Source organism: Oncorhynchus nerka, linkage group LG22 (assembly GCF_034236695.1).
Source record: "Oncorhynchus nerka isolate Pitt River linkage group LG22, Oner_Uvic_2.0, whole genome shotgun sequence".
NCBI classification, from domain to species: Eukaryota; Metazoa; Chordata; class Actinopteri; order Salmoniformes; family Salmonidae; genus Oncorhynchus; species Oncorhynchus nerka.
In genome coordinates, this window is record NC_088417.1 from 17,634,829 (window position 1) to 17,646,088 (window position 11,260).

An 11,260-nucleotide genomic window follows, 5' to 3' on the forward strand; every position below is an offset into this window, starting at 1 on the left:
CTCAATGTGATTATTTTTCCGTTTTATTGCAATAATGAAGGAACAATGTTGTTATGCCATGTTGATAGTGAAAATGTAGCTTAATGAATGCTTTATATGTGTAATGTAAATTGACCAATAGGCATAATTGGATATATCATTTGTTTCAATACAGACGTTCCACTAATCTTTTTCTAAACACATGAATATTCAATGGAATGTTTAGTCATACAGAAGATCAAAGTGCAAACACATTTCAAGGCAAGGGTGAAGATTTTGTATGCCTTTATTTATTTTCAGCAACCTACGTGGCCTGTTACAGATCTAATGCATTTACGCACACTAATCTACTGGTGAATAGGCCTACATTAACGTTATATTTTTTTGTAGGCAAATCTAAGATTTATTCAAAAAAATGAAATACAGATAACTTGTTTTCTTTCAATCTGGGTGTTTTCAGTTTGTTTAGGAATTAGACATCTGGAAATGTACATTCATCAACAAGACATTTGTTACCCGTCAGGTTAATAAGTGCTCCCTATGCTTGGAAGACAGACGATCCGCATGGATAGTGGAAATGGCCCAGTGACAGTTATGGATGAGAGTCCCACATCTAGCCCCAGCCCCAGTCCTGACATGCTGACCACCGACAGTCGGCGTCCAGAGGCCCTGCAGCTCTCCAGGGTGGTCCAGGCCGGTGGGCTCTGTGGCAGAGGACGGCCGGCAGCAACCAACGCAGCGCGGGAGAGGAGTCGAGTGCAGACCCTGAGAAGCGCGTTCCTTGAGTTACAGAGGACTCTGCCGTCGGTGCCACCGGACACCAAACTGTCCAAGCTCGACGTGTTGATTTTGGCCACCACGTACATTGCCCATCTGACTCAGACCTTGCAAGAGGAAGGGATGGATGAGGGAGATAGCACTAGACAAACAGAGGCCTTACGCTCGCTGAAAGGTGATGGTTACCTGCACCCTGTGAAAGTAAGTAGACCCGGCCATTACATTTAGATTTTTAATTGATTTCGAAATGACATTTGAAACTAACCTGCCAAAGTGTTTCTGTGTGTAATAATTGTGTTGTGGTGAGATAATTGTATTTTCAGCTCTATTCGATATACCACATAATGGAATAAAAAATCATGATACTATAAAAATAGTAGGTTAATAATAACAACAATAATCATAATTTACATTAAATTAACATTCAAATCGAGCATAAGATAACTCTGGTCTAAGGCCTAAGTGATAATACCCTAATTATGAACATGAGATGGTCAATCATGCAGGCATAAAATGCATTTAATAATGCACCACTTTTTATATCACAGAGATCTTTAACACGAATAGGCTTCATCGTATGATTAATTATTAATTCAATGATATAGAGCGGAATTGTTATTCTTGAAAGCACCAATTTGCACCATAAATGATGTTCAATTAAATATTTAAAGCAATATCTTACACAATTTCTCATTTCAGGTGCATTGAAATTAGTCAACTGCACTCACTAGAGGATGTGTTCTCTTTTTATCTCAACAGAAGTGGCCGATGCGATCCAGGTTATACGTCGGAGCCAGCGGTCAGTTTCTGAACAATTCAAAACAGACAGAAAATCGAGGTGAATCATCGTCAACCTCAAGGACATAAATCTTTCCATTGCATAAGGAACTTCTCATTCAGACGACCATTAATTATGAAGACTCTTTCAGCAGAATCCACCCATGAGGACTTTTGAAATGAATAGCAGACCGTGGTTCGTCGCCTGACATTATACTTTTTATTCATCAAACAATTGAAGTATCTGCTTTTGACGTTTCATATCATGTAAAGGGGGCAGTCACGAGACAGTCAACTCTTGCAATTGTAGGAAACACATTGTAAATTAATATATTATGGGATTTATGTATATAACATTTGAGAAAGCCTAAATAGTGTTTCTCTGTTGTTATTTTGGCCTTGCTCTGCTCTGTTTTCTGCAGTTATGTACTTGTTGGAGGTATTACCGTGTATACTTTTATTTTAAATTCCATGTGTTGGGTAATGATCTTTCGGGCTTGACTTGTTGGCTATGCACTTTCAGTTAAAACATTTGCACTAAATGCATGTGTGAATAACTTAACATCTGTCATGTGAAGTGGTCTGTCAATCTCAACAATGGTAGGAGCCTCTTCATCTCCCCTTCTTTCTTACGGAAATGGTTGTAAATGTGTTTGTTGATAATGTCTTGAGAAATAAAAATAATGACATGTCTCCCACTCCGTAGGTTGTAAATACGTTTACTGAGATGTATTAGTTGTAAGTGAATAAACATGTTCTCTCATTGAAGACAAGCTATATCTTTTAACAAATCAAGAGGGATTCCATTTTATTATTTGCCTAAAAAGGAATTATGAGTAAACATTATTTGGCAATATGACATTTTTTTGCCTGCATGTATTGACTCAGATAAATATATTACACTGGAAAAAAATAGAAACGCCACATGTAAAGTGTTGGTCCCATGTTTCAAGAGCTGAATAAAAAAATCTCAGAAATGTTCCATACTGTAACGATCTGGGTGTAGTGGTTGCGAAGTTAGGCGCAGGAAGCAGATAGTTCAGGGTCGTGCTATTTAATGCACAAACGGCGAACATCAGCCACTCCACGAAACACAGGGCGCACATTAAACAAATGCCTCAAACACGGGGACTAAAACAGTCCAGAGAAAAACCCACGCTCGGCAACCACGTTAACCTCCAACGTGCACACAAGCAACACAAACAATCCCGCACAAAGAGCAGGCGGGCCTACTGGTTAACATAGCCCGACTAATCAGCCTACACACAAAACAGGTGAAACCAATGAACAGAAAGGGGGAAAAGGATCCGTGGCAGCTAGTAGGCCGGTGACGACGACCTCCGAGCGCCACCCGAACAGGAAGGGGAGCCACCTTCGGTAGGAGTCGTGGCACATACACCAAAAATCTTAAGTTTTGTGCACACATTTGTTTACATCCCTGTTAATGATCATTTCTCCTTTGCCAAATTAATCAAACCACCTGATATGTGTGGCATATCAAGAAGCTGATTAAACAGCATGATCATTACACAGGTGCACCTTGTGCTGAGGACAATAAAAGGCCACTCTAAAATGTGCAGTTTTGTCACACAACACAATGCCACAGATGTCTCAAGTTTTGAGGGAGCGTGGAATGTCCACCAGAGTTGTTGCCAAAGAACTGAATGTTAATTTCTCTGCCATAAGCTGCCGCCAACATCGTTTTCGAGAATTTGTCAGTACGTCAAACCGGCCTCACAACCGCAGACCACGTGTAATCACGCCAGCCCAGGACCTCCACATCCGGCTTCTTCACCTGCGGGATCGTCCCAAGTAGGTGGGCCTGGCTGCCAAGTGGGTGGGCCTATGCCCTCCAAGGCCCACCCATGGCTGCTCCCCTGCCTAGTCATGTGAAATCCATAGATTAAGGCCAAATGAACTTATTTAAATTGACTTTGAAACTGTTGCATTTTGCATTTATATTTTTGTTCAGTGTAGTTAAATATACTTTACATAATAGTTATGTCTTAGAAGGCTTCTTGATAATCATGCTTTGGTGGTTTTTATTAGACCTGTTATGTATTTTACACAAATGCACAATTTTGCAACCAAAACACACTCTTCATAAAACTTTTTTTTTTCCATGTCTTGGCCATAATTATGCAAGGCACATACATGGAATGTATATTTATAGGCACTAAGCCTATTCATAATACAAAAGTGTGTTTTATAGTGTGACTATAGGCCACTTTTGAGATAATTCGGGCATTATGAAGTTGAAATCGAATTGACCGAAATCAATTTAGAAAGTCCACTTTTATGTCTTCAGACACCATTACATTGCTGAAATGTGCAAATTGGAGACTTAGCCTAATAATTCAAAAGAATAACTAAAAAAAATTGTCTCTCTTGATGAAACTGGGTGTATTCAGAGAGGAAGAGGCTAAGTGATGGGTTTTACTCTACCCAAATCTGTTCACAAAGTGAGGAATTTCTGTGTGGAAGTCAATGAGCGTCAAAATTATTCAACAAAACATTTAATTGGTAATTTGCTATGTGAGAATTATTTGATCGAATAGAAGTTTGGAAATGGTTAGGTTGTTATGAATGCACTGATATAAGTGGACGCAGGTATTGGAGTTGTGTCTGTTGTCTTAGAGATAAATTGAGGATTCATCACAGATATGGGGCGGCAGGGTAGCCTAGTGGTTAGAGCGTTGGACAACCGAAAGGTTGTAAGTTCAAACCCCCGAGCTGACAAGGTACAAATCTGTCGTTCATATCAGGCAGTTAACCCGCTGTTCCTAGGCCGTCATTGAAAATAAGAATAAGAATTCTTAACTGACTTGCCTAGTAAAATAAAGGTAAAATATATATATATAACCAGTTTTAGCATGGACATTGCCATTGAGGGCATCCACCATTTTAAAGTAGTCAACTGGGTGGGGATTGCTATGAGTTGGGAGCAATCAGCCAATGAAGAAGAAGAAAATGGAGATAGTGTAAATGGCACAGATGCTATGATGGCACAGATACAATGAGTCCTATTCTGTTGGTCACACACCTATCTGCCCATTCATTGGTCCCACCTGATCTCGCCGGTCACTTAACTATAACTATGTCACTATAATAGACAATCTTTGGTGTAGTGTGATTTTGGTAGGGTTACTATCTGGAATCCTTGGGGCGTCCATACGTAACCCTAACCTTACTTTCTACTTTTCCTAAATCTAAACCCGTTCAATTTCAACTGGGAAACGTCAGACATGGGAAATCCCAAGGATTAGTGCCCGTGTGACGTGAGCTCAGACTGCGCATGTCAATAAAGACAAACTGGAAGTCCTTTTCTCTCTCTCTCTCTCTGGAAGAAGAACGGAGGAGGACGCATGGAGTCTTCGTGCGCTCTCACCAAGATTACTTTTATGACAAATACTTGTTGAAATTCCCGTTTATTCAACCGGTAGGTAGCTAATAACATTAGCTAGTCGGCTTTATTTAATAATAATGCAAATCGGTGTTTTTAACTAGTGCGATTTATTTTTTAAACGCTGGCTTAGGTTAGCCCTGTTAGCTAGCTTGAACTTCAGTGCAATGTTACCGGCGTAGAAATTCAGATCTTTTTCAGCCCTTAAAATGGTTTCAAAAGAACTTTTATGTTAAATTCAATTTATATGGTTGTATGCTTATCGTGGTACCGCTTCTGCCTGGCTCACAGTGCTCGACGGCCACACATCCAATGCATGCCACTGACCACGTGTTCATTGACCGCAAGAGTTTGCAGGCCCCTCAACGTAGCTAGGCCAGGCAAAACATACTGTTAAAGTATGAATACTGGCTATCGAACGGCGTATCTCATTGTATTTTTATTATCATTAACTAGTACTCATAACTAGGTATTTAACCACTGATCTCCCCACGTTTATGCTCGAAATTGGCGCATACCGCACCCAACTAACGTTCTGCAGTAATGTGTCGGTGCATGTGGGCTGGTGGTAAATCTAGCAGTTATTTATTGAAAACTTGCCCAAGTTGCCATTTGGGAGCCTACTACCAACATGTCTGGTCATGTGAATAGAATGGATCCATAACTTCACATAGTCAAAGAAGGTCATGACTCGACAAACTGTGTTAGGTTATTTGGGCATAAACGTCCCCACAGTATTGTAATAAATCATACTGGCAGCTGCTTGTCCCAGATCCGATGATAAGTGGTCCCTTTGGCATTTTGGCGCCTATTGTTAGTAACGTTACTGTCCACCGACTCTGACCAGGGTTAACGGGTCATAAGGCCGCGGTGGTCTGGGAATTGTCTTCACAATGACTTCATTGGGATTCACGACTTTGGCCCTTCAAAGGAGTAAAGGTCTTGGTAAGAGTCGTGACCTGCTGTTGAACCTTCATAGCAGAGGCTGTAGTGTGTGCGCTGGGCTCCCGAGCTGTCATGTGCCCCATGACCCGAAGTTCATCACTCATTGGCGGTCTTATTGAAGTCTTGAGTGCATTGGCTATTCCTTCAGTACAGCTTATCCATGCAATATGGAAATCAATAGCTCCACAGTCCTAAAGGGCAATTACTTGGCAGTACTGTTTTATTTGATGACGCAGCAGGTCTCACTTTTCGATCACCCGCGTTACACTTAATGAGCCAATGTGGTCATTTTTCTTTTTCCATCTGACCAGAATGGGGTGTGGCTGAGACCATGACTATATGAATCGCATAAATAATTGAACCTTCCATTTGGCAAACCCAACAGCTGTGTAAGCTGATTTCTGATGTATTCTACATAAATGTGTTTTTGTTTCTTGTAGTTGGATGGGGATTAATGGTTCCAGACATGCATACGGGCTTATTTGTTGCACTCAAGGTGAGTTCAATTTTGTTCCAAGATTTTGAAAAGGCATCTCTGGTCCGATAGTACTGAAGTTGTGATGAGTTCTCATTTTTGCCGTTTACCCATCTGACTAAATTAGATTGCTGAGATTGTGACTAACTGAACCACCAGTATTATCACTGACCATACTGTCGTAGATCTGATTGACTATTCTTGATGCAAAGTTAATTGTCCCCCCCCCCCCTTCACAGGTTGTCTTTCAGGGATCGATGGTGCTGGATGCATTACTGTGGTACCGAGGTGCGTCCATTCCTAACTATAAGCTGTGCTCTGCTAGTCGGTTGTTTTGCTGGTACTGTGATGACTTCACACTTTGCCGTTTACCCATCTGACTAAATTGGGGTGTTGAGACTGTGACTAACTGAACCATCAGCATTATTCTAAGGAGATAATATAATTTCCAAACCACCATCTCTCAATTGGAGACAAATGCTCATCAGGATAACAATTAGTTTTTGTCCCACAGACTTGATGGACTGGCAGGGTGCTGGAGATGCTGTAGGAGGATCATCTAGTCTTTTGGTGAGTTAGGCCTAACTTAGGGGCAGGCAACTGTACTCTGCCGTGGGCCTATTTATTGTGCCGGGGGAGGGCAGGAACATAATTATAATTTTGTGTACTACAAATTGACAATGAAGCACATTATATTTGAAAAATAAAAGTTTATACCTAGATTACATTGAGACATGGATCATATTTTTATTTGTGGGGAGACTCAGATTTCCTAAATTGAATGTATTTTTAGCTGAATTCCCAGTAATTTGTGCTGTACATTTTGGGGTGCTGCCTGTTGCTGACCCTTGGCCTATACCTTTTCTCCACTGACATTATACAACTAGCCCAATTGAGTTGGCTGTTTGAAATCTGTTTTCCCTTTGGATAATGTTGATACTGGAGTTGTGATGAGTTATCATTTTTGCCGTTTACCCATCAGACTATTGGGGTGCTGAGAATGTGACTAACTGAACTACCAGTGTATTCTGACATATTTTACATTACATCTATCAAATGATATTAATTTGAACATGTGTTCTATCCTAGATTTGATTGGCTCGCATGTGGACTGGAGACTCTGAAGATGTAAATCTTGCCCCGTGGTGAGTTTCCTCCTGAGGGCCAAACCTGATGTGTACGTCTTTTGGCGAAAGTGCATGCAACTGGAGTTGTGATGAGTTCTACATTTTGCCGTTTACCCATCAGACTTAATTGGGGTGCTGACAATGTGATGAACTGAACTATCAGAATAATCTCCTGAATATTTTGCCTAACTACAATCAAATTATATGCTAATAGACTGTTCTTCGATCCTAGATTGATGGCCCAGTATGTGGAGTATGAAGATCTATATCTCAACCCCGTGGTGAGTTTGTCTGAGGGCTAAACATAGCCAAGAAACTGTTTTCCTTGGGTCTGTTCTGCTACTGGAGTTGTGATGACTTCACACTTTTGCCGTTTACCCATCTGACTAAATTGGGGTGTTGAGACTGTGACTAACTGAACCACCAGCATGATCATTTAATAGCTGAACCTGCCATCCATGACTAAAAATGAGGTTTACTGAGACTTTTTTATTTTTTTTGTAGGTTTGTTGGACCTGCAGTAGATGAGTGTCTTATGGTGAGTTCCTTCCTGGTTTCAGGTGTCCACTTTGAACTGTTCAGCCATTTTACTGGAATTGTGATCCCTTTTCTGACACGCTTCTGCTGATTTACCCTCCTGACAAGCCATTAATCTGACTTACCAGCACTATAAACTATTGTAGAACGTTAAAGTAGTTGTTGCCAGCAAGTCTCTTTTAATTAATCTCGGCATTAGTCTTAATTACAGTTGATTATCAATTAAGAAACTGGTATGTGACCATGTCTAAATAAAGTCAAATGATTTTTTTTTGTCCCGATTTTTATTCTGCCCTGTTATGATACATGTTAATAAACTTTTATAGTACATTGTGTTCTTCTGGCTTCATTGAAATGTTGTCTAAGGACTAAATACAATTTTACCTTGAAATTCTATTGTAAGCTACTTGTTACCCAGAATAAACCCTAATCTTAGCACCGAACCATACGTAATGGAAGTTTACCTAGCTGTCCTGGTCCTACACAGTGATGTAGCTGGCTGTGTAGGTGTTGACTAAAGTGTAGGATGCTCTGATAGAGCTGCTCCTGGGTCAGTTCTCTCCTGTGGAGTGCTTCCAGGTCACAGGGAAACACTGAGCTAATGAGCGCTGAGGCCCGTGGGTAGAGGGAGCAGGCCCTAGACCAGGGGTGGGCAAACTTTTTGACTCGCGGGCCACAATGGGTTCTAAAATTTGACAGAGGGGCCGGGCCAGGAGCATTTGGAGGGAGTGTTTGGGCCGGATATACTAAAGCATTAAATGTAGTGTGTGCAAACCTCATAGCACAGTAAGAACACTACAACCCAATTTATTAACTGTCTTTCAAATGTGAAAGATAGCCCTTATCAGTTAATAAATTTGTCTCAAGGAATATGCAAGATATGGCATTTACATACTATTTCGCAGATACTGGGAGGAGGAAATGTAAATAGATTAAAATAACATACGCAGTGATTTATCAAGATTGCGTCTGTTTTTAATAAGTTTCAATCGAAGGTGCAAAGTTAAAGAAATCAACATTTATTGAAAAATGGAATCACTTTCAACATTCAAAACATATTATTACACAACGAAATACTCAAGCTCAATAATATCTACTTGTGTTAAACTCCGCAAAATCATGGATGGATTGTCCTGACCGCGCGCTCTATAAACTCGCCACGGACGCCCTCGCCTTCACGCGCAAACAGTACACGTGTATCGTTGCCAAGCACACAGACATAGGCTGTATTAAATATCCTACCTGCAGCTGAAAATTTAAATTAAGAGCGATGTGCGGCGTGTTAATTAAGCTACTGTACCGCTGCTGTGCGTAAATGCGCATTGCTCTTAATTAAAAGACGCACTTCCAAACTTTCCATATGCATTTTTTCATAACACAGCAGAAAAACACAATTTCAGTGGGAACAGTGTTATTGGTCTCCCTTTTTTGCCAGTGCATCAAAGTCTGGAGTTAGTTTTGTTGTGGCAATTCTCAGGACAGATCTGAGGTGTTGGTCAGTTAACTTGGATCTGTGATGGGCTTTGTTGATTTTCATGACGCTAAACGTCTGCTCACACACGTAGCCGCCCGTTCTTGTGTTGACTGCTTGCTAGCATAGTTTGCATGCTTCGTGGCAAAGTGACGGCTGATATTGTACTCTTTGAAAACCGCAACAGCTTCTTGGCATATCAGACATACAGCCGTTGATCGGACTTCAGTGAAGAAGTATTTTGTTGTCCACTCCTTATTAAACACTCGGCATTCGCTGTCCACTTTCCTTCTCTTTGGTCCGCTCATTTTCACAGAAGGGCTTAATGGTGACGTGAAACGAAGTGAAAATTAAAGTGAAATAAAGAGAAATACGCGCCACTCCAACAACGGTCAATGTGTTTTGAGTGCGCCATCTATTGGGGAAACGTGGGCATTGCAGGGAAAGGGGAAAAAATGAGGTTTTTACTATAATTTGGACAAGTTCGGCGGGCCGGATTAAAAAGCCTAACGGGCCGTATGTGGCCCGCGGGCCGTAGTTTGCCCATGTCTGCCCTAGACCAACTATCAGGATCTCTTCGCTACACAGACTAACTAGAGCAAATACTTTGATGGCCAGGATACTCTTGGCTGTAGCCATTACTAGAGGGCCCCTGTAGAAATGATCCTCAGCTAAACCCTCGGGATCAATTGGACTGCTACAACTACCAATGGTGCAGTTCTGGAGGGGTTTGTTCTTGTGCTGTCAGTTATCCAGGCTGTGTGAAGGTAGTGGTGATTTGAACATTTAACTGCTACAAATATGGCAACGGTCCTGGGTGTCCTACCATGTTTGAGAGGAGTTCTCACATGGTGCTCTCTCTATCCAATAACTTGCTCCTCAGAGACAGCAAGGGAGATAAAAAAAAACATTTTATTTTAACTGGGCAAGTCTGCTAAGAACCAATTATTTGCAAACCTGGACGACAATTGTGTGCTGCCATATGGGACTCGTGATGCGGCCTGTATTCGAACCAGGGACTGTAGTGACGCCTCTTGCACTGAGATCCAGTGCCTCAGACCGCTGCACCACTTGGGAGCCCAAATGACTATTGGGACATTTGTGGCAGTTATATCTTGCTGATATAGACTTTGTTTGCCTGAAGATGTCACAATTCAAAAAGAAAAGCAGAATTTACTGTGAAATCAACAGGCAATGCACAATAACGAATAGTGGGAACGGGCTTTCAGATCATAGTTATGTGCTTTTTATTTTGTTGTGCCCCTGATGAAATGGGGTACATTACTTTTCAATCTGACAACACTGAAAAGATTTCCCAAACGATGTCTTGTTTACAGCTGCACTAGGGTCAGATTAAGACACTGCGGCGCTGGTGCGACATAAGGCTCGGAAAACCTACCTCAATCCAGGGATGAGAAATGCATTGTACTCCGAATTGTCCCATTAACAGTCCCTGCCCAACTGTTACACAAGAACACCTGCTACCACATTGGTACCCATGGATCTTCTCTGCTACAAGGCTCATATCTGTCTGGATCACCAGGCCGAAAGGCCTCAGCCAGCTGGGCAGGGACTGGGTGCATGTCCTACACAATGGTCAACATGGCTGGTAGCTAAAACAAAGGGTGCTTCAGAAGAGAATTAGTAGCCTTCCTGGACCAGAACTGGGCAGCCCCCCCGTGTAAAAATACTCTGACCTACTACCTTAACATTGAAGTACTGTATTCACCAGTACTATATTTACCGCTACTGTTTCTTGTCCATCCTGA

General features: G+C 41.5%; 1 protein-coding gene and 1 long non-coding RNA gene across 2 annotated transcripts; both read left to right on the top strand.

Moving 5' to 3' along the window:
- The first annotated feature begins 205 nt into the window (after positions 1 to 205).
- On the top strand, positions 206 to 2,425 carry LOC115104555 (transcription factor 24). Its single transcript, XM_029625911.1, has 2 exons — positions 206 to 957; positions 1,516 to 2,425. Exons 1-2 carry the CDS (start codon positions 520 to 522, stop codon positions 1,621 to 1,623), a joined length of 546 nt encoding a protein of 181 aa, XP_029481771.1. The 5' UTR covers positions 206 to 519; the 3' UTR covers positions 1,624 to 2,425.
- A 2,435-nt stretch (positions 2,426 to 4,860) lies between these two features.
- LOC115104556 (uncharacterized) lies at positions 4,861 to 8,355 on the top strand. Its single transcript, XR_003859769.2, has 7 exons — positions 4,861 to 4,972; positions 6,322 to 6,377; positions 6,596 to 6,644; positions 6,871 to 6,926; positions 7,446 to 7,501; positions 7,716 to 7,764; positions 7,988 to 8,355. It is a non-coding gene; the product is annotated as an uncharacterized LOC115104556 (long non-coding RNA).
- The last annotated feature ends 2,905 nt before the right edge of the window (positions 8,356 to 11,260 follow it).

What these genes read in the sequence shown, in the direction of transcription:
- LOC115104555 (XM_029625911.1), top strand. Translation starts at nt 520, where the DNA reads ATGCTTGGAAGACAGACGATCCGCATGGATAGTGGAAATGGCCCAGTG. An exon ending in GTTACCTGCACCCTGTGAAA is followed by an intron (nt 958 to 1,515) that starts GTAAGTAGACCC and finishes TTATCTCAACAG; the next exon opens with AAGTGGCCGATGCGATCCAG.